This window comes from Pituophis catenifer, unplaced genomic scaffold (assembly GCF_029215685.1).
Source record: "Pituophis catenifer annectens isolate HBS135680 unplaced genomic scaffold, rPitCat1.0.hap2 SCAF_2, whole genome shotgun sequence".
NCBI classification, from domain to species: Eukaryota; Metazoa; Chordata; class Lepidosauria; order Squamata; family Colubridae; genus Pituophis; species Pituophis catenifer.
This window is the reverse complement of record NW_027256882.1, coordinates 180,718,093-180,742,433: the sequence shown is the minus strand read 5'-3', so window position 1 is coordinate 180,742,433 and position 24,341 is coordinate 180,718,093. Positions and strand designations below refer to the sequence as shown.

Genomic DNA, 24,341 nt, shown 5'->3' with positions numbered 1-24,341 from the left:
AGCCTGCCTGAATCTCTTTAGAATATTACCTTGTATCCTACTACCATGTATCCCAGGACTTAAGGAATGTCTCAACTTTCTCGATCTATATAACAATTCTTGCCTATTTCCCTCAAGATTATCTCCCTGACCCTCCACACCAGCAAAACCACATTTGCCATTCCTGACTTCTTGTTTTTAACTTAATATGCCAGTGGTAAGACCGCATGTCTGCATCTAGAGGCTTGGAGTAGCTGCCAGACCCACCAGTATTGCATCAAACTAGCAAGCCTTCTGTTCACTTGAGGTACTAGAACATGACACTGTCCTTCCTCTTTCCATTTGTTCTGGGGTTTTATTTTGCACATCTGATTTTTGCTGGAGTGGCTTTGTTCTTTAGACTTTTCTCTGGTTTTGTTCAGGATCACTCAAGACCTGAAAGTCTTGGATGTGGGGCAAAGGACTCAGAACTTTCCAAAAGTGGCAGTTGAGTTTTTACTTTTAATGTAACAGAGAAAAAGGACCACTACTAAATGTATTGGTGTATTAATTTGATTGTGTACTTTTGTATAATTCTATTGCGTAATGACAGTATGTAACAAGAGTTATATAGTGCCAGCTTTCTCAGGTAAACCAAATGGGAAACAGATCAGATGAGTTAAATCTATTTTATTGTAAGGCTACATTAATGTACAAAGCTCCTGTCATCTCTTCTTACAGTCTGATAAGAGGATCCATTTTGATCCTCTTATTCTTTCTCTGCCAATTATGCAGCTGCAGGCTGCCCCTCCCCTTATCTAATTGTTCCCTGGGCCACATCTCTTTCCCTGTTTATCAAGGTCATTCAAATATACCGTTACATAAAACAATGTACACTGGTTTTTTTTTTGAAGTTAACCAGTCTTCCTCCATTTGCCCTCCAAGCATGCTAGCTGATAATTATGGGAACAGTAATCAGGTTGATGAAGCTGGGTTATATCATTGCTAAAGTGGAAGGGCCAATAAAAGGATTATCATCTGTGCTACAAAAACCTTGAATGATCACTAGATGGCAACAAAGGGTAAGAGTTATATCTTTGTTTGTTGCCATCTAGCTGTCATTCAGTTCTTGCAGCATAGATATGGAACCTGTAGATCATCATAAAAACAATTCTCTCCACTAAATATGATACATAAAGCAACTTTTTGTATGAAACTCACCTCTAGTTTCATGCGCACATCCACACTAATATTCGATACTTGGTCCAGGTATTTAGTAGCTGCTTCTATCTGACTGCAGTAGCGACCATAGAGCAAGAACCTGTAAGTGATGTGTAAGAAACCAGGGTAAATGAAAGTTACATATCTATAGAGAAATACTCCAACGCGAACTTAGCTGTTACTGTCAGTATAGTTTATGTACTTGTGTATATCACTAGGGAGTATTGGTATTTGCATAGGTGAAAAGTCCAGTTCTGAATGTTAAACAACACTCAGTGATTTGATTCAGATTTTATATTTCTCTGGGAACACAGGGAAATTAAGCAATTGAGCTACTAGATCTGAGCTCCAAAAATATGAATAGCTATTAGATGGCAGCAATTTGTCTTTGCCTTGCAATCTTGCACTGCAAGAAGGTCACATCATTCAAATGTAGATGAAATAGGGCCAGACTGTTCACAGGAAGATCTAATAATGAAGCTAAAGTTTAAATAATTTGGACATTCAAGGGGGCAAAAAAGATACAGGACACATATGAGGAAAAATTGAAGACAATTGAGAAAGGGAAAGGACAGAAAACAATGTGACTACATACTATTTTTCATGACATTGGCAAGCACTCATGAAAATAACTCAAAGAAACATTTATTGAGACATGATCTTGATGAAATTATGTCTGGAGTTGAGTGAATGACTGAATGACCAAGTGGATATGCTGAATGTCTGCAGCCATATTAGGTTGTCCTAATTTAAAATATCTGCCTCTGGGATGAGCATAGAATAACATGTCTGTTATGTTAGATATCAGCATGGGGCAGTATAGAAATGGCATCTTTCCAAATACATGGTTTATATATCAATAAAGGTCAAGGCATTTGGTACAACACTATATCAATCTTTTTAATCTAGTAGTGCATTGCCACTGTAACATTTATCTATCCACAAAATAGAAATACTTCTGCAGGTCTTCATACAGTGCACATTTTGTAGCCCCAAAATGTATGTGAAAGAGAACCTACTTCTGTGCTACAGTCTCAGGTAACCTGTAGTATGATGGATATGATAAGGGGCTGGGCCAACTTTGGCTTAGATTTCCGTAATTTGGGGGGAGCTTTAGACCTTTGAGGAAGGCACTTACCGTTCTTTGTACTTGATAAACACTTGGTAGAGATTCTGAGAGTGGCTAAAAGACAAAGCATTCTTCAGCTCCACTAGAAAGCACCGATGAACTTTCAAAAGTTCCTGATGGAGTAGAAAAACCATTGATAAAGTATAACTCATTTGCTTGGCTTGTTTGCATCTGGTATTTCTACTAGCATGAAAACTGAGCAAGGATAATATCTATCACCAAGGGAGAGTTTTTAGAACTCTGTAGTGTTTGCCATAGCAATCAATGTTAACCTCCACAATCATGTCTTGCCCTGATTCTCTTCTCACTCCTCTGTGTTTAGCTGTTGAATGTTGGTTGACAATCCACGAAAGACCTTATATGATGTCTAAGGAGACAAAACTGGACCAGCATCATTTGAGCACAGGGTAAAATTGGGGGAGCCAAGATGTTTAGATGTTACTTTAATGGCTCTGGAATGTCTTGCTGTAGAATTCTACTAGATCTCATTGCTTTATTTTTGGCAAGTTCAGTTCCAACAGGTTTTTAGACGTTATTTTTGATAAATAATATCATTATTTTTATACTGAAGTTTTAGCTTAACATTTTGACTGCAAATTTCATTTGTTCGATGATAGAAGGAGCGATTTCCCACTCTGGACAAGTATTGTACTCTCCAAAGCCATACAACCCTAAGTGGTGAAGGGACTGGAGTTTTGGTAAACATGAACTACCACTTCCAATGTCCTGTTGGCCAAGACAACAGGCAAAGATGGCAGGGTAGAAGGTCAATCCTTTTTTTTGAAAACAACAATAACAGCAACAGCAAAACCCTCTTCCAATGATATATTAGTAGAAAAACCATCAGCAATAGTTTCTGTTTTATTTAGGGTTGACTCAATCTAGAACAGTTATCCATAGCATAGGTTGAATGGAAGAGCTACCCAGCAAGGCCTTTATTATATGGAAAATATAGGGGCATTTCTGTTCCAGATTAACTCTGTCAGACAATTGTCTAAGAGGTAAGGATTGCGATGTCACAGTTTGTGCTAAATATTTAAAGAAAGGTCACATAAAAATATGAAAATAAAGACACTTGTTTTAATAATTATCTCTGTTTTCCTTCTTTTTTTTCTTTTTGATAATTTAAAAATGTTAAATTTAAATGTCATGGAAATTCTAATTTCTTTCCATTTTTTAATTTATCTTTTGTATATTGGCTATATCTTTCTCGTAAATCTATATTGTTGATTTAAAGGAGGAGGAGAAGAAAGAGAAGGAGGAAGAGGAGATGATCATATATTTAGTTTAAATTCTACTGAACACAGAGGGAATTACTTTGAGTCAAGCTTTCATCCTAGCCAGGCCATTTTGAAACGAAGTCTTATAATACATACGCAGACAAAAGCAAAGAGAATGGAAATGTCCGAACTCCCAGGTAAACTAGACAGAAAACAGAACTAGATGAACTAATTCTAATTTATCTTAAGGAAGTAATTAACAGAGTCTTCCAAGTCTGAAAGTAAAGTTTCCCACCACCACTTTTAAATGCTTGATCCATTAGGGCGAGTCCTTCCTAAGTTTCTTTCTCTGACCATTAAGCCACTGAGGGCTCCTGATTCTCTGATCTGGTTGTTTTCTAGGCAGCATCTCTACCCCTTATTCCCCAGGACCATCCACACACTCCTTTACAGAAAGCAAATTCAGGCGTTATTCTCAACAAAATTAAATGAGATGTAAGAAACAGGAAGATTCTGGAGGAATATAATAAGAAATGTCCCATGGGATTTGGATGTTGTTATGAAGTTGCAGATAAAACTATTGCAACTTACTCACGTTTGAAAAGTTTTTGATATTCTTGGTCTGACCCTGTGTGTGCAATCCATGCAGATTAAAGGAGAGCTCCATGTGTCACTCCATGCAGTATTTTACATAACCTGGAATCACCCAAAAGAAGCTAGAGCCAAGATCTGGGGAGCTCTGCTTTTTCACCCTTTGGAAGGGAAACCCCGTTCACTGGAAAGGATAATGAATCCAGAGGCTCCTCCACTGCTATTTCAGGACTCAGGATTGAGCCACAAAGCTCTTGTCTAAAATAAATGGCTCATTTTTGCAGGTGAGTCACTCTGGCCATGGAAAGAGAGAAGGGAAGTGACACATAAGCAAACCCAAACCAGCAAGGTTACAAAGGACATAGCAAAGGAAGGAAGTCTAGGCCACAAGTATAGCAAAATGAAAGCCAGTCCAGGAGGGAGTTATTGGAATCCAGCTGTCCTGGGGGGCGGGGCATAGGCAAAGTGCAATTCTTTTAAGTGCATTGCAGATGAGGTTTTTGGTGCTCTGTGGTCATGGAATCTGAGGACTGCATCAACATGCAGCATAATGCATGGGACACATATACTGCAAATCACTACAAATGCATCATGATTATTTGTAAAAACATAGGTGTGTGTTGGTGGCAAAGGGGAAAAGGCCAGGGAAGGCTTCAAGGCTGGAGTTGTCTGGCTCCATATGGAAAGACTGCCAGGGCCAAAGAATATTATTATACTATGGAAGATATTGAAACCATACTGGTTGGCCACTAGAATCCAGCCCCACTCTTCCCCAGCCTAGTACTATAAAATCCACCACTGGTCAGGATGGTTACAGGATGGTGGGCCCTACTCCCTCAGTCTGCAAATAGTGTCAGCTGCATAGGACAGAAGTAAAAGGGATTCAGATGGTTAGAAGGAAATTAAATATTTGTATTCATTTACTTGGTCATTACATAACGAGGTAGAGATAGTTATATTCATGTCTGAAAATAAATTTTATAACCTTTATTTTCCTTCTGCTTATTATCGATTTATGATATTGATTTATAAGGCCAAACAACTGGCAAATAATTCAAGATGGCTAATAATAAAAACCACACTATGATTAAAACAATAGCTCACCCAAAGAGCAAAATCTAGAAAAGAAAAAAAACAACCACTATGTGAAAACAGGCTCAGTTAGAGCCTGGGCACAATGCTCAGGTTCTCGGTACTTCTGGTTGCTTTTGTTAATTTTAATCATTAAGTTGTCTCTTTTTAAAAAAAGACTGGAGCTAATTTTATTTGTTTCTTTTTCTTTTTTTACATTCCTCTTGGTCAAGGAGCGTGCATAGCTCTCCTTTCTATTTTACTTTCTGTACGTATGTATATATGTATGTATGTATGTGTTTATATAGCCATTTTTCATGAAACAAAAAAGATATGCTTTATGATTTGTGGTATTGATGATTAAAAAAACTGGATATAGAGAAAAGTGAGCTTTTTTTGTAATCATTACATAAAAGTTAATATTGTAAATGTACTTTCATTTGTACAGAAGAAATGGCAAGCTTTTAACTATTTCTTTTGTTTTCTCTTTCTGCACTTTTTTCTTTCTCCTTCCTTCCTTCCTTCCTTCCTTCCTTCCTTCCTTCCTTCCTCCCTCCCTCCCTCCCTCCCTCTCTCCCTTTGTTTTAGTTTTTATGTAAAACTTTTAATAAAACCATTAACTTGTTTCCATTTCCTCCCTTCTAGAGACCTGATTTACCTCATTTCTACATCTTAGTGCTGTCATATGGTGTAAACTATATCAGTCAACAGTAAACTTTATCAGGCATAATGGAACTGAAACCTACATGTTTCTTTGCCATTGTCAAGATTTCTGCATGGGAACTGATTCTGGAGTTTGCATTGCAAACTGTATTGGAAGCAAATTTACTGGATGTCAACTGCACATTTCTGTCCGTAGCTGTTAGACCAGTGAAATCCTGACTATGTTCATAGAAATCTCCCCAAGGTGCCTGCATGGCAATGCCTTGCCTGCTCTTGCACTAAATTAATTAAATCTATCTCTTAGAGCCCAACTATAAAGAGGCATATTACATTTATGTAGGATTGCTGATACAAAATTCCTGAAAATTATTATAATCAAAAGCATAGGAAGATCTTACCTCAATATTAATAAAAATATTCTCAAGGTCCTGAGGTTGCAAGAACAATTGCAGTGGTTTCATAAAATGCTGCAAAGAACAGATCCTGGTTGAAATGACCAGTAACAAGATAATTCAAGAGAGAAGATACCAAAGAGAAATAAATATACAGCCTTAACTAAAAGAACACTTCATATTAGGAGGAACCAAGAAAATCCTGCAACCACATTTGTACAATTCTCATCAAGATCTTGAGGAAGAAGCTCAAGAGACTCAAAAAATGAGTGAGTGCATGTTCTGACTTCTTTGAAATGAAAATAGTTGACATCTCCATTGCTGGATTAGGAATAGCATGGAGACAGGGAGGCATTTTTGCAATGATTATGGAAGCTCATGCCACCATAACAGATCTCCTAGAAGACATGTCTGACTAAGGGATTTCCAACCCCTCTTCTGCACCTGCAAATCGAATGCAGATGTGGAGAACCCAGGACCATATAGACTTCCCTTGGACCTCATGATGTTAAAAGTAACACAGCACGTCCATTTTTTCAAAGTTGCTGAGTTCAGCATTTCCATGACAGCTATAAGTAATGAAATGGGGAGACAAAGCCCTGAAGGATTTCTATACATAGTCAGTGGGGCTCAAGATCACAATTTATATTTTTGCTAGCTACGAATAACAGAGTACTAAACATTGTGGCAGAAGTGGGCCAACCCCATTTTTATTTCTTTTCTGATATTCAGTAAGGTCCCGATTCACTGACTTTCTGTTTCTTATCTTCCGTATCAATTAATTCTGTTCCAAGGAAGCTGTTCTTTTCAAATATATGGCAGAGAAAAATACAGTACAGCCTGAACTATTGGTAAAGAAGAGGTGAATTAGATGGATATCGAGCATAAAAACCTGGTGAATAGATTCTAGTGTGCTTGTGTATTTTTCTTCTGTTTGTTGGATCTCCTGAAGGCAGCATTTCCTCTTATCGAGTTCAGTCATTCGCTGTTACAAGATAAAAAACACAGTGAAAGTCCTTGTTTATGGAAAAAGGGTAAGATGTCTACTGAACATCCATGGCCTCTGCTGTTGAAGCCAGGAGATTACATTTCGAATATAAGTCCATCTATAAAATGAAATGAAAATAACCTTCCTATTTTTAAATTGGTTTAGTTCTTTCTCAGTGAGTTTACAATCTGTTAGGGACATAATTATCCTCTATGAAAAGGTATTAACACATCAATTGCAGAAATGATATTTTCTTTGGCTAGATTGTTTGAAGGTTTTGTAGCCAATTCTGCCTCATAGGGAAATAGTACTTCCTAGCTACTTACTGGCGTGACACTTGGCTCTGATCTCATCAAATCCTGGTAGATCTCATCCCCTTCCTCTTCCTCATTCTCAACACAATCATAAAGGTCATCATCTTCCTCCATAGTGTCACTGGTGAAAAAGGAAACAGAAAAGGAAAACCCACATTGCAAATATTACAAGATCAGCCTTTCCCAGAGAAACGTGGGAAATCCACAATTTTAGAAAAGCTCAATCCAAGTGGCAGTCTGATTATAAGAAATCATCTGGATAATATTAGAGGCTGGTACCTCCAAAGTGGCAAAATGTGACTTCTGTATCTCTATCCCTTGGTATTGAAATATATGATGTATAGCTAATAGATTCCTCCCAACAATAGTATCACTAAACAAGATCTTAAATGCACTTCCAGTATGACTTTAGGTTCTTCATATCTTTCATTTATTCTAACAGCTTATTGCATTTCTTCAGACTCTGGAAGATGCAATTGCACGATTGTTAGTTTAGAAACCTACATAACATGAAAACATTTTCCCCAATATGCCCTGCTTTGTTAGAGAAGCTAAAGATTCAGTGGCAACAGTTCTTAGAAGTGTTAATTTGAGGAATGATTTTGTTTTAACATGAAAGGGATGAAGCATAGCACCATAGTCCTTTTGGGGCACAATTTTTTCTCACAAATGAGGACAAATATACATGTCCCAGGATAATGTTGCAGAATCCAATCTGAGCTGTTCACTGGGACCAAAGGTTTATTCTTCCAAGCTTTGGGGCTTGGGCTAAGGATGAGTTCCAGCATGAGCTTGGAAGCTTGGAAGAATACACCTTTGATTCGGGTGACCAATTCATATTGGATCCTGCATATTTTTTTCTCCTAAATACTCTTTACTCTATTATGTAAATACTTTTTTAACTATGATGTGAATAATGACCCCAAAGGAGACAAACAAATCTATAGTGATGGTGGACTAAATGACAGATTTCCTAATGCTTCAAGAGGCATGGCTAAGTCTGAAAGCCTACAACAGTAAACAAATCTGCAGCTTTTCAACATGCAGTAATACAAAATGCTTTACTTGTTGAGTTTGTAATCGTATATTTATTCAAGACCTTCCACCTCGTATCCACCCAAAATCAAAAGCAATTCCAGTCCATGAATATCTCTCCCTTCTCAAAGTAAAGTGCTTCTTACTCAATTTGATCTGATAAACCACTGTAGATGTCATCATCTGCAATGCTGTCTTCTGTGGGAAATGGCCTGTAGAATAATAAAAAATGCTCAAGTTCAGGCAAATATAGCCACAGTGCAAATCATGCAATTATAGAATATTAAATGTAATATTCACAATATTTGGAGATTTTAAAGCCACCCATTTCACAAGGCAAGTGATTCTGGGCTGTGTAATATCTAAAATCATTATCATTAGCAAACATTAAAAAGCTATACAATAAACAGCTAAAAAAAGAATAATAGATGAAAGGAATCCCTAAGGTCCCCTGGCCCGCTGGCACAACTGGATCATAAGAGACTTTTGGAGGCTTAGGAGCAATGAGGCCATCTTCACCTCAATGGGGGAAAGAGACGACACAGCATAGGGGCCCCGCCAAATCAGAAAAGGCCAGTCCATCTCAGGCAAACACTCGGCAGGGACTACTGACTGTGCAGGATGACTGCAGCTGCCTCCCAAGCCTACATCCTCCCAAAGTAAGTCAAAGGGAAAACACTGCATGTTTCGTCTATTTTACATCAAACAGAAATTAAAAGTATGCTGGAAAAAAAATTCCAAGGTTATGTGTCAAAAACCTTCAATGAAATCATAATCAATGTCCTTATTGTATGGATGTCCCCAAAAGCAGCAAGACTGCTTCTCATCTTTAATCTAAGTTAGGGTGAAAAGGAAGACCAAGGTTTTCCCACCTCACAGTGTTATTAATGTAGGAGGTCTATGGCATAAATTCTAGAGGGATAATACTGTTCACCCAATAAAGAATCCCTGGACACTTTAAAGGTGAATGCATTTATTAGGTACAAGTCCATCGGCTGCATCTAATGATTTAATTAGTCAAAGCTTATACTGCAATGAAACTATTGTGCCATAAATTTTTCATCATAAAGCCATAAGCTGAAAGTGATTATCCATTCAATATATCTGTCTATTTGGATGGGAAACTTTGATACACATTCTGTGGGTTCTTCCCCCAGCTAAGTTTAAAGTACTATTCATTACCCTTTGATCTTGAAGAAAACTAGAATAACATAAAATTTCCCACCCCCACAGGCAAACTCAATCCTGCCAGAGATGCAATGCTGGCAAATGGTGCTGCTCTTATTTACAGTGTAAATGGAGCCTTAAGGGCAAGAACTGGTGGATCTGCCGTGTTGTCATTTTCAACCAAAAGTTGTTAGCTGACAGGAAGATATCCATCACACTCCTTAATGTGGAATGGGGATACGCAAGGGAAGGAGGTAAGTGTTCACAGGCAGCTGGACTGATAGTCCCCTAACAAAATTTCCTCTAATTCTAGAGTATCAGTTGCTTTTAAACATGGGTTTAGCGTTAATCCTAAATCAAAAGGACATTGAAATAGGATAATCTTCAGTCTTGCAAAATTCAAGTAGGTCCAGGACCAATTGCACCTGTATAGGAAGAATTATCCAAAATGCAAAAGTCACTGCTGAAAAGACCTAATGTCTAGTCAATGCCACCTGTACCTCCAGGGAGAATAGTATCCTCAGCAAACCTATTTTCAGTGATTGCACTAAGAAAACAAAATTACATCTGGCAAGGAGGTTCCTGATTTACCTTAATGCTATACTATATTGGGATGAATAACTGCCACTTGAATTGAACCAGGAGGCAGCAAGGTCCACTCCTCCTAATGGTGCTGCTGGAAACTGCCCTCCCACAAGGGTGGCCCTGAGCCGAACCTGGACCAAGTGACACCAGGCTCAGATGACAAGCCTATCAGGTAATTCCTGTCTCAGACCATGAATCAACAGCCATATATTATGAGTAGCAACCTACTTTGCCATCTGTTCTGCCTGCCACTTTAACACTGTTGGGAAGTGTCCACACAGAGAATTAAAGTAAAGGCGGCAGGACACAACTGACATGGACATGAAATGGCATTCATTGATCTGAAACAGAATCCTGCAAATTGTGGGGAAAAACTAGGAAGAAGATGATTTGAATGACGTCAGGAAGCCTATTGGCAAATAATGCAGCAATTTCAAATTAGTTCTGCTCTGGAGTAGCAGGTTTTCCATATTAGCAGCAAACCACTATTTTGGTACTACCTGCAGCTTCTGAGACTTACATGCTGTATACTATAAGAAGTTTGAATTAAAGGCAACTCAGGTTAAAAGCATGTTTTTAAATGAAAATTGTACAAATGTCTCTGAATACATTAACTAGTTTTGCACTTACATGAACCCTTTCTTTTGGGCAACTTGTGTCCATGAGAGTATTGATAAAGCATCAATTACCTGCAGGGAAGAAGGGAGCAAAAAAGACAAAGATTCAGAGATGTGTAGATCATGACATCATAGGATTTAACTACTAAATCCTCATTGACTTAAATATTATCTTTCAGCTCAGGACATATTTTGCAGATTAAAATGATAAGTTTATGTGCACAATACCAAAGGACTGCAAAAATCTGACTGATGATAGATTTTATTTCCAAACATGGGAGCGACCAATGTCCTTATCCCCCAAATAATTCTTGTCTGAACTCCTGTTTAACTTATACACTCCCCAATTTTCTCCAGGCAGTCTTGTAAACCATACCTAGAAGTAAGAGTCACATACTTTAACCTGGTTGTGATGAAGGTTGGTGGATCATCCTCTACTGCCTGTTTCTCTGTTTTCTTTCTTTGAATAATTTCTCCTGCATTTTATTACTATTTTAATCTTTTAAACTTATCTTACCCAAGGTACAGAATAATGCATCACATAAAATACGATTGAATATTAAACATTTAATCCCAGATATATCTAGATTTAATAATTTAGATTACATTCTGTTCCACTTTGATTAAACTCACTTATTTTGCCAATATATCTTAAGTTTACAACAGTTAATTATTTTTCAGGTAACTGCTCTGTTCAATATACCTGACTGACTATTTATTTCATTTATTTATTTACGTTCCACAACCAAGTCACAAGTTGATTATCAACTGCTGATTCATGTTTTTAAAGCATGTTAATATGTAGCCATAAAAAAATTACAGCAAAACAGATATAACCTCCCTACATGGATGTGTGTGTATGTACATAAAAGATTAAGGTATATATTCTTGAAACTGTGTTAGTTTTTCAACCAATACTATTTCCCTCACTGTTAAGTACCAAAGAGCCAAAGAATAATATATTGTAGGTTTTCAGTATTTTGCTATATTTTACAGCTAACAATATACTGTATTTTGAATTAGTCTCTTCTGTTGTGGTTTTTATATGGGGGGATGGACAACATAATTATACTAGCATTTATGATTAAAAATAGTCATACAATTTTTCTAATATCCTCAAACACTTTCAGCCAAAATGAGCATCGTTATGGATATTTCAGAAGAGATGGTAACAAATATTGGTTTGCTTGCAATCCTTCCAATTCAATCTAGAACACTTTAATATAATGCAGTGTTAAGGAGTTGTTATAAAATCTATGACTTATTTTTGCAGTCAATTTCTGATGATGTCATCATAGGTTTAAAAATATACCAAGTTTCAAGTTGACTCACCTAGTTCAAATCCCTAGTCTGTCTTCTTAAAACTTTCTTGAGGATTTTTATTTGGTCTCAGAGAATTTTTATAAGAAGTTCCTACATACTGTAAGCAAAGCAAATGCACCATACTGTTGTACAGTATGTTTCCATTACTTGAAATAAAGACTATTTTAGATCTCATGTCATACAATTGTCATATAGCTTAGCCTAGCCTAGCTTAGTTTAGCTAGCCTAGCATACCATATAGATACATGTATTTTGTAGAATTGGCCTTATACAATGTTTTGAAGCAGCAAAGTTCCAACACTTATTTGTTGACAATAATAGGTATAATAGGTGTGTGTGTGTGTGTGTGTGTGTGTGTGTGTGTGTGTGTGTGTGAAAGAGAGGGAGAGAGAGAGAGAGAGAGAGGGAGGGAGAGAGAGAGAGAGAGAGAGAGAGAGAGAGAGAGAGAGAGAGAGAGAGAGAGAACATGCATGTTTCCCTGACCTCCCCAGATTCAGCCAGGGATATAAGGTTAGGGGTTATCCTCTGGGCTTTGTCTCTAGCAGCAAAATTCCTCAGATAGTCATTATATGAAGAGTGGCTGCCATGATAAATATGTTAGTCTTCAAGATGACAAAATGATTTTTCTTCTTTTTATGCTTATTATATAGAGTGGGTGTAGGATGGTGATTCAGAACAAGATATGGAAATCCCCTACTTCAAATTTGGCCTCAACCATAAATTCAGTTGGCAAATCACGCTTTCTCAGCCCTTAGCTGTTAAACTAGCTCTTAAGGGTTCTGAGATGATGAAGCTTTTAATTGGGGAGATCAAAATTCACTATTTTGGAAACAGAACATTTCAAAGAATTTGGGAATGCTCACCCTTTAGCCCCTATGGTTCTGCCTCTGGACCAAAATAACAATAATATAATTCTAAATAAATAAAACCATTACATACTGTTAATAAAACTATTCCTACCACTAGATAAGATCATCCTACCTGAATGCTCTCTAAAAGAAGTATTTCATAATTTTTCTAAATACCATAACGAATGGGCACTGGACCTTAGAGATCCAGGCTGGCATGGTAGTTAAGACTTCAGGATAAAAACCCTGAATTCTAGTTCTGTCTTAGGCATAAAGCCAGCTGACTTGTGCCATCATACTCTCAACTGTAGGAAGGAGGCAAGGATAGAGTACTTATAAAAATCATGCCAGGAAAACTCCAGACAATTACCAGGACTCAAAGGTGAAAGAAAGAAAGAAAGAAAGAAAGAAAGAAAGAAAGAAAGAAAGAAAGAAAGAAAGAAAGAAAGAAAGAAAGAAAGAAAGAAAGAAAGAAAGAAAGAAGGGAGGGAGGGAGGGAGGGAGGGAAGGAGGGAGGGAGGGAGGGAGGGAGGGAGAGAGAAGATATGGGATATGGTACTCCAAAAAGAGAGGTCTGACTGAAGTTCATGTTTTAATGCTTTTTTCCTGAAGCGTGCCAGGTTTGTTTCATTTTGCTTTATTTTTTTGACAATCTGTGGCTTCAAGGAAACATTCTGCTGCAAGGTTACATATGTTACAGCCAGACCTTAGGATACACCTACTACAGCCAGCTATGTGGGTCTGCTACTCTATTTCACATCCTATTGTGGGCAACAGCTTGTGGTTGCTCCCAGACATGTTGAATGAAAGCAGAAGGTCTGGGAATGCAATGAGGTTACATTGCACCTCTTTTCAGAAAGGGCTATGTAATGTTGCACTTAAGTGAAACCAAGAACGACACAATATGCTTTGCTCTATCAAGCAGTTGGGACATATATTCTGTATGTAGAGATAGAAACAAGTGGGGGGTGGGGGTGGAGGGAGAGAGAGACAGAGAGAGAACAGGCTTTGGAACAAGGCATATTCAGATCAAGTTTGCAGCTGTCTGGAGTGATAATCTATTTTTTTTTTTTTTGCCTCAAATAAGATGGCCCTAATCTTAAAATCTGAGCATCAGGAACCTGCCAACCCTAGTTTTCTGGATTGAGATATCATGCTCAGTCAGAATATCACATTCCTGAGAGGGGCACAATAGAGTACACACATATTTTTTAATCCATTAATTTGATTGTGACCTCTGAACTCGTTCTGAGACAAATAATTTGCTATAATTTGCACATGACTTTACTTGCTATACATGTTTTTTTTGCATTGTAAAATTTGCTTAAATGTCTGCATCACAGTGGAATTGTCACTTTTAATATTTTTATTCTTATATCACTTGGCTAGTCAGAAATATAATTGATTATGTTGTTTTATGGTTTTTGATATTTTAAACAACCTTGTGGCCCATTCAAATGCAAATAAAGAAATGCAAATAAAAATGCAAATAAAGAATACAATAGTTGAATAGATGTTTGATTTGTAGATAGAGATAGAGATAGGTAGATGATAGAGATAGAGATAGAAGACAGTAATGTATTCTGCTAGCTGAAATTACAACATCAGCTAACAAATTTTACTAGAAGTGGGATTTGGTTTTAGTCACCACAATGACTTCTTTGCACTGATATAAAACATTCAGGATCAAAAGGACTTTGATGACTATCATATGGAGCATATGGAAACTGTTTTATGGAGGGAAAAGTACCTTTGCAAAATCTTTTACGTCGAACAAATCGAAGACCTCAAAAAGATCACTTTTCCGCAGACCAAACTTCTCACAGCAGGTAGCAAGGAAGGTTCGGATATTCTTTAGGCACAGGAACTGGAAAGGAAATGTAAAGAATAGACATAAGGCTATCAGAAATAGGTGATATTGAGTAAGAACATTAGCAAGCAGGTCATTGTACTAAATATATAGTTAATTCAGTCAAAACACTAGCTTTCAGTTTCTTTTGAACAATTTCTTCATATATAAACTGACATGAACAATTTCTGTTTGATTACACTGGGTTGCCCTAAACTTTGGGCCAAGTTATCAATAAATGATCCAGATGAACTGCAGTGTTTATATTAAAAAAAAAAAGTTCACCCTAAAAGTTTCATTTCTTCTGTTTTATTTTTTTAATCTGATACCTATTTAAACCAGAGACCTGCACATAAAATTATGGCACACTACGCTTTAAAGCGATGCATGTAACTCTAAAATGTGTGAATTTATAAATACAAGAAAGGCTATTGGAGCTAGTTTTCCTCAACCCTACTTACTAATTAGAGAAATTATAGCAAAATCTAACACATTCATCCAGATGGGAAGGCAAAGAACTTTGATGGCATTTCCTTCTCAGGTCCTTTTTCATTTCATGTAGACAGAATTGATCGAAGAATATATTCCTGATGCCACAATTAGGTTGTATAAAAGTGTTGTCTGAATAGATACAGGCAAAGAAATGACATCATGGTTACAATAGGATTAGGAAAACACAGGCTACAGTTTCTACTCAGCCATGATATCGCTTACTAATCTTTACCCACTTGCTATGTATTAACATAATTGATCTCACGTGGTTGTTGTATGCAGAAATGTAAGGTAAGAACCATGCATGCTATCTTAATTAATTAATTAATTAATTAATTAATTAATTATTCATATTTCTATGTCGCCCACTCTCCGAGGACTCTGGGCGGCTTACACCAAAGACAGTATACTAAATAGCATATTGCCCCCAACAATCTGGGTCCTCATAATTTGAAAATATGCCGGATGTACGGTAAATGTAATAAATGAATGCATTTTAATTTGTTGCCAAAATACTTTACAAAAATTAGGGTAGTGTGACATAATAGTACAATCTTTCTTAATCTGGTTGTGTCCAGATTATCCATTGCTTGTGCTGTTACTATGAAACAGGGGTGCTATTCAGCAGGTTCTGACAGGTTCTGGAGAACCGGTAGCGGAAATTTTGAGTAGTTCGGAGAACTACTGGCCCCAGAGTGGGGTGGGAATGAAGATTTTGCAATATCCTTCCCCCAGGAGTGGGGAGGGAATGGGGATTTTACAATTTCCTTCCCCTGCCATGCCCACCAAGCCACGCCCACCAAGCCACACCAGACCCACCGAGCCACATCCACAGAACCGGTAGTAAAAAAAAATGAATTTCACCATTGCTATGAAATCAGCACAGAGGCAAAATGGCCATTATTATGACAGAGAGGAACAGAGGAAGTCAATATAGGAAGCTAATTGAACGGAAGCCATTCTCTCATACACACAACTGACTTCTCTATACACTGTAGATAGGAGGAAAGAGTTATATTTCCTCAGCATATTTGTTCATTTCAGAAAACTGCTGAGGATCATATCTGGTGCTGGGAACCATCCTAATTTCTCAATGATGCTATAATATTCTTTCATATTTCATAATATTTGGTGGGTGAGAACAGATTGGAGAGTTCCAGTTCTTTCCATTGTTCCAGCCAATGTATCCTAAACAACCAAAGTGTAGTGATAGCCTGGAACAACAAAGGAATTAAAGATTCTTACTTCCATCCATTCTTTGCTTTCCTAGCCATCAAAACAATTGCAAATCTGGTCCAACTTCTTACTGCACTACACTGTATAGTAACAAGCACTTCCATTTGCAATAGAAGCTATTCTGAGGTAGGAAGAAAACTATGCTGACCTGAATGTTAGGCACTTTCCAAGCATAATGTTGAATGCTGTAGAAGATATATGAAAGAAGGCTACTGCATTGTGGATCTTCTGACCATACATTTCTTAATTCCATCTCTTTTGGGGGATTCTGTGCACATACTGTGCCCTATTCACAAATCATGATCTCTAATCCCTGCTGGCCTATACAATAAATGAAAAAGCTTCCAGCAGCAACACAAGGCAGAAAAAGAACAGAAGGGCAATTCATCTTCTCCTTTGTGAGGTTCTACCACGACCATCTGTCTCACCGAAGGTGCTAAGATCTTTTCTGAGCAGTTCTGCTCCCTCTCCCCACTTTTTTTTTTTTGCTTTTAAAAAATTACTACAAACTTTGGGATTCTACAACCCTGATTATTTTGACTTCTGTGCTTATGAATTTTTGGTGCCATTAAAATGTCATCCTCACATTCTGAAAATAAACATACTGTAACACAAAGAACTGTAGAGAAAACATCATAGAATAAGCTATTCAGTCAATGATTGCTGATCTCCAAAATTATTATCCTAGCTTTCTCATCATTGCATATGATTGGTTCCTGAAAATGAGTGCCTCTTGGCTCATGGATAGTAACTATATTGAAGATATTATGCATACAAAGATGGATACTACAGAAAGACCAATAATGGAGGAATGAATTGTGAAGATGGCTGAATTTCCAGAAATGGCTAAACTGACTTTTTTTTGTTAAGGAGGAAACTACAACTTCTGTACATTTAAAAAGACTGGAAAACCTTTAAGGCTTTTTGCTGAAAAATGGATAAAAATGAACTGCAGTTTTTGGGATTTATTGATTAAAAGTTTTGATTATGTGAAAAAGGAAACTATGTTATGCAGTATGGGAGGGTGGAGATGATAATTGTTAAGTTTGTAATTGCTGCAAAGAAATTTGAAAGTTGCTTCTTTAGATATGTTTCTTTTTCTTGCTTTTTTGTTATTCTTCACTTTTTCTTTAACCCTTTTACAACATTTTTTATTTCTTCTTCTATGATTCTGTAGTTTTTAAAATTTTCATAAAGATTTTTCTTTCAATAAAAATTATTTCATACAAAAAGAAAATGACAGCCTCCCATAGAAAGACAAAAAAACTTGTCTTCACACATCTATTTGTGCCCTGTCAAAACAATCTTTTGGAGATTGGGTGGCTAGGTACTGCAAGTGAATTATTTTCTGAAGCGGTAGGTGGGAGAGAAATACTTTTGAGTGAAATGACCTCATAAAGCAATTGCCTCTGCAGAAAGTGGGAAAGGCTGTGAGATTATAAAGGGTCTTAGCCTGTTTCTGAGGAGATTTTTTTTATGGCAGAGAAGGACAAATTCTGGGCTGCCCACTGGATGAAGTAGAATCGTCAGGGTAAGACATTCATTTTGTAGAAATGGAATATTCTGCTGACCCTGAAAGTCCCATTAGACTCACAATTTTTGGGGCCTGGCCAAACAACTGCAAAGTTTACGTCTAATCTGTTCCTCTATTATCATACCATGCAAATCTGAATCATGAAACAAGATTAAATGCCATAAATGGCTAATGCTTATGTTTCTATATATCAATTTAAAAAGAGGGGAAAGTATTTGAGGCAAAATCAAATTCATTTCCATTTTGCTTTGTACTTTACCAAAGGATAAGAGAACTTGTCACCAAATTATACAAACATGCAAACAATTTGCCCAATAATCTGCCAGCTACTTTTTAGTATTATAGAATTTAGTATTAGAAAGCAGTTCTAAATGGGAGTGGATATAGTAATTATTATCCATAACATCAAAATTTTAACTTTAAAAATCTGTCTCCCCACCCCCATCCATTGAAACCAGTAAGAAAATGAAATTCTGTATCATAGGACTCCATTCATGATCTTCAGCAAGAAAATACGTCAAAAGGAAGCACTAGCAAGATTTTGCTGAATCAGAACTATTGATTTCTGTCACTCTATGGGAGTTAAAAAACAACATGCTATCATTTTGTCACTGGTTACTGACAGTAAGTTTCTTAGTCCTTTGACTTCATCTCTGACTATTTCCTCCTGCAGCCATAAATCTGCCTGTAGTGTATAGAGAGACCAAATAAGAATAACCCCACGCATATGGCGAAATATGCTTTTATACTGTGAGAAAGAACAGGCCAAACTAGATTATTTTCAGTCCTTTCGTTATCAGCCGGAAGCAATTCGGCTGGGATGTCGACAAAATATAAAGTAACCCCGAAACCACTATTCTTACCCAGATAAAAAGTAAGCAAATGCAGTTTTTAGATCTCGACAGTATTAGAAGAGAGACTTTCTGTTAAGATGAGAATCATTCATAGATTGTACAAGGACACACCAATTTTTGAATTTCACCACTGCGTATAGGGTCTCCTGCCTGGGTGGGAGATTAGATTAGAACATCTCAGAACACCCCTTCCAACTCTGTTATTCTGTTATTCAATACTGCTGATATGAAGGTCCAGCATACACAAGCAACATTCATATTACATAATATTACACATAATACAATAAATACGCATTCAGGCCCAGCATAAACAAGGAAATCAATTATTTATTTAGGGAATATTCTGCAGAATGTGCTTATGATCTCTTGTCAAAGGAGTGGAATGAAACCTTATGCAATTCTTTTTTGAGAAGTAAATCCCACTGAATTTATTCTTCCCATACAAGAGGATGAAAATCTTTGCAATCTACAAATATATTTTAGTCAGAGGATGGAAATGGGGGTGTTGTTTAATACCAGAAGTGCTGTGTTTTAAGAATCTGCTGCTAATCCCAGAATCCTTGACAGTGCTTCAAAAGATATTGAAACTTTTGGTTTGCCCTTTGACTATGTGCTAGTTTCAGTTTCTAACCACATTCATTTCTCTACAGCTGTCAAATATGGTTAAAACCAAGAGTGCTGCTGCTAGGTGGATGGGAAAAGGAAATTAGAAGCAAACATGCCACTCTCAATCTCTGGGCAAACTCACTTAACAGTTTAATGTCTAAATAACTAATGGGTATTTCAAGAGCATGTCTGAATATCACATGACCAGGTAGGGAAGATTTAAATCAATTTCTGAACTAATCTCAGCTGCTTGTTAGTTGGTTGAGTTTCTGAATCATGCTGTAACCATGATTTGTTAAGTAATCCCCAGAGCCTGATTCACGTGAGCTGGTGAAGGCAAAAACTATCCCTGACGCACAACAACTGCATCAAAACCGAACATAACATATTATATTATGCAACCCACTTTAAGTTTTGAGAGCAAGATGAATAAATTATACTTCTCTTCTTTATCCTTCAACAAGACAATACTATCAACTTCTAAAGGAATCACACAGAATGAAAACATTGGGAAAAGATGTCTATAAAGGAATCCTTAGACTTAAATTTCCCCAACAGCCCCAGAGACTCCCCCACTCAGTCAGGGTGTAATCAGAAGTTGATAACTCACTTAAAGAACCATGTAAGTTGCATAAAATATCGCACAGTGGGCCAGCTTGTTGGGCTGTCCAGTACAGTATTGTCTGTTTTAACTGACAGGCAAGAAATAAACTATATATGACATTGGCATATGTGACAAAGTGTACTCATTGTTCCCCAAGTAAAATCCCTTTGCCGATGATAAGAAAAATAAGACAGCTGCTAATATGGTCTTCGAATTCTTTTCTTCTGCAACCAGCAGTAGGTAGGGAGAATTACTGTCATTGGGGAAACCAATGAAAACCACAGAAGAGATAAGATAATAGATTGTCTCCAGCGGCAGAGTTGAGAAATTCTTTAGGGGCAGTTCCTGGAAATTATAAGAACCAATTTTGGTTGCTCTTGTAAGATGGCTATAATGGCCAATATTTTACCACAGGGTATGTGTCCAGCCATCTATGAAGAAGGCAAACAGCATTATCTCCTCCCTGCTTTCCTATCAGTCCAGATTTCTGTTTCTTATTCTAGCTTAGCTTTGTCTTTGGCTAGACACTAAATTGTGCATTAAGTTCAAATCACCTGCCATTATTACTTCCTAAGCAAGCCCATGGGGCCCATGTAGAAGAGAAGGTGTTCCCAGAGGGGAAAAAAAGAGGATTGTTACCAGTTTTTCACAGGATGCCAGTTTTCCATCCATTTCTTTGAATTAAAACTATATTTGAAGTTAACTTCAAAAAAATAATAATCAGATGGGGCTTCCAAAGGAGTTTTCTATGGGCATATCACTGTCAGTGGGTATCATGTTACCTACTGTGTTTCCCTGAAACTAAGACCTCTCTGGATAATAAGCCCAATCGGGCTTTTGAGTGCATGCACTATAATAAGCCCTCCTATGAAAATAAGGCCTTTGAAGCACCTGCACAGCCGGTCCCCGCCATTTCCTCAGGGGAGGAACATGCCCCATGCACCCACACGCACCTGCCATTCACCCAGAATGGCCTTGTGGAGACTGCTCCCATAAACCCTAGCTATTGCAACCCTTCTCTTAGTGGCGGCCGCAAAAAGAGCCACAGGCCCAATGAGGCGCCTCATACGTCACACTCTTGCCAGCCCTAGCCCTGTCGTCCTGGGACTGGAGGGAGGGGGACTGGCACTGGAGCTCCAAGCAGTGGCCAGTGCAGGCTCTGTCTGCGCAGCCATGAAGCGGGATCGGTGTGGCCAGTTCTTGCCCACAGCATTGCCGGCCAGAATCGGGTCAGAGCCACTGCAGACTGAGATCAGCAGGCCAGATTCGATGAGCCGGACTCACTGCCATCGCTCGGGAGGAAAAGAGAGAGAGGAGGCACTGCGAGAGAGCCCATTTCTCACGTTCTCCTCCTCCTGGGCGACAGCCGCGTATTCAGCTCACTGAATCTGGCCTGCTGATCTCAGACGGCGAGGGGAAGTGGCAGATGGGGGTGGCAACTGGGGAGGGGTGGGGCAGGGGAGAAGCAAGACAGGGCTCCTCTTGCCGTATCTTCTCCCCCCCTCACTGGGCATGGCAGGGCTTCCTGCACCTTGCTTAGCCACCCTCCCCCTTTATCGATGCAATTTGGGGATGGCAGGTGGGGAGGGGTGAGGTGGGGGAGAAGCGAGATGTGCATCTTACCTGATTTCCAGCTCCATTGTGTTTCTCGCCGTTATGTGCAGGGAAACAAGTTGTACCATAAAAAAAACTTCTCATGAGTTCAATCAATTAATTCCAACTTCTTGAACTCACAAGAAGTTTTTTTTTATGGTACAACTTGTTTCCCTGCACACAACTGCGAGGAATGTGATGGAGCTGGAAGTCAGTTAAGATGCGGATCTCGCTTCTCCCCCGCCCCACCCCTCCCCACCTGCCACCCCAAATTGCATCCATAAAGGAGGCAAGTGGCTAAGCAAGAGGCAGGAAGCCCTGCCATGCCGTCAAGGGGAGGAGAAAAGATGGCAAGAGGAGCCCCGTCTCACTCCATGCGTCTTGCTTCTCCTCTGCCCAACCCCTCCTCACTTGCCACCCCCCTCGATAAAGAGATGGCGGAGAAGGGAAGCAGCCAGGCTGCTGTTGCCATTGGGGTGCTTGGAGCAAGACGGGGCTCCTCTTGCCATCTTCCCTGACTTTCAGCTCTGTCACGTTTCTTGCCGCTGTGTACAGGGAAACAAGTTCAATCAATTAATTCCAACTTCTCGAACTCACGAGAAGTTTTTTTCCTAGGATACAACTTGTTTCCCTGCGCATAACGGCAAGAAATGTGACGGAGCTGGAAATCGGGTAAGATGGCAAGAGAAGCCCCGTCTTGCTCCACACACACCAAAATAATAAGACCTCCCTGAAAATAAGGCCAAGCGCTTATTTCGGGGTTCAAAAAATTATAAGACAGGGTCTTATTTTCGGAAAAACATGGTAGATGTATTTGAATGACATCTGAGTGATCTGAAGTCCTTTAACTGAAGACTGCCACAGAGAGGAGGGGGTCAAGCTGTTTTCCAAAGCACCTGAAAGCCAGAAAAGGAATAATGGATGGAAACTGACTAAGGAGAGATTCAACCTAGAAATGAGGAGGAACTTTCTGACAGTGAGAACAATCAACCAATGGAACAGAAGTTGCCTTCGGAAGTTGTTGGAGCTTCATCACTTGAGACTTTCAAGAAAAGATTGGACTGCCATCTGTCAGAAATGGTGTAGGGTCTCCTGCTTGAGCGGGGGTGGTGGGGTGGATTAGATGATTTATAAAGTCCCTTCCAACTCTGTTCATCTGTTAAAGACCCTGAGAAATGAAAGTGGGACCTTCTGCACAATTATGCAGAATTATGCTCCTTTCCCCATCAAATAATTGGGGGAGGATAAAGACACAGCAAGTGACTTAAAAAAAACCTTAATCTGAGCTTTTCTCTCAAACACTAGCAATTTGTCCTTAGTCAATGCTGCTTAATGTTTCCTCATAAGGCTTTCTGTACTTGACTATGTTCTGCCCATCTATAGTATCATTACCAATCCTGTTGATGAGCTCATAGTTTGGGTTATAGTTTATTGCACATGATTCCTGAAAGCTGTCATGAGAACTTGCAACTTTCATTTCTAAATGATATCTATTTGAGTGTCTTATTGATAATGGACAATCGATTTCTTTCCCATGTTAATATTTTTCCTTTGTATCATCAGGGACACTAATTTAGATAAAGGATGTTTGGACTTTCTATTCATAATCATTTTTAAAGAAATTCTTAGTTTTCCTATTCCACTTCTTCAACAAGGGATCATGAGCACATTCTGCAGAATATTCCCTAAATAAATATTTGATTTACTTGTTTCTGCTGGGCCTGAATGCATATTGATTATATTACCGGTATGTGTAATATTATGTAATATGGATGTTGCTTGTGTGTGCTGGACCTTCATGCCAGAAGTATTGAATAACAGAATAACAGAGTTGGAAGGTATGTTCTTAGATGTTCTAATCTAACCTCCTACCCAAGCAGGAGACCCTATACCATTCTAGACAAGTGGCTGCCCAATCTCTTCTTAAAAACCTCCAGTGATGGAGCACCCACAACTTCTGAAGGCAACCCATTCCAGTGGTTAATTGTTCTCATTGTTTCTCTCCTTGGTTAGTTTCCATCCATTGCTTCTTGCCCTGCCTTCTGGTGCTTTGGAAAATAGGTTGACAATCCCCCCGCCTTCTTTGTGGCAGGCCCTCAATTGATTGTTTTCCTGATCAATTGATTGCTTTCCTGAATCGGTTGATTGCTATCCTGAGTCATCTAAAATCTCTGAATTGTAGATATAAGCCTTCCTACTTGTATATGAACTTAATACTCTTTTGGTATTTCCAACCCTAGGAATGAAGACTTCCAAAAGCCAGTTCTAACCCATGGAACTGCATAGGCAGAATTATAGGTGGCACCTGGCTTAGCAATAGTACATTTGAGAAGGATCTGGGCATCTGGGTAAACACATTCAAACTGACATTGAACCAGTCTGCTCTGGGTATCCAAAGAGTCAAAGCAATCCTGGGATACATGAAAAGAGATATAATAGCAAGATCATGGG

At 38.4% G+C, this 24,341-nt stretch overlaps 1 protein-coding gene across 1 annotated transcript in view; it reads right to left on the bottom strand.

The window, feature by feature from the left end:
- Positions 1–24,341, bottom strand: part of VAV1 (vav guanine nucleotide exchange factor 1) — a 57,914-nt gene that overhangs the window by 23,291 nt on the left and 10,282 nt on the right. Inside the window, exons 2-9 of the mRNA XM_070938231.1 lie at positions 14,873–14,989; positions 10,965–11,023; positions 8,729–8,794; positions 7,560–7,668; positions 7,138–7,230; positions 6,252–6,320; positions 2,318–2,421; positions 1,180–1,279 (exon numbers count right to left, since the gene is read on the bottom strand). Coding sequence (XP_070794332.1) covers positions 1,180–1,279; positions 2,318–2,421; positions 6,252–6,320; positions 7,138–7,230; positions 7,560–7,668; positions 8,729–8,794; positions 10,965–11,023; positions 14,873–14,989 — 717 coding nt within the window. The remainder of the gene's footprint in view (positions 1–1,179; positions 1,280–2,317; positions 2,422–6,251; positions 6,321–7,137; positions 7,231–7,559; positions 7,669–8,728; positions 8,795–10,964; positions 11,024–14,872; positions 14,990–24,341) is intronic.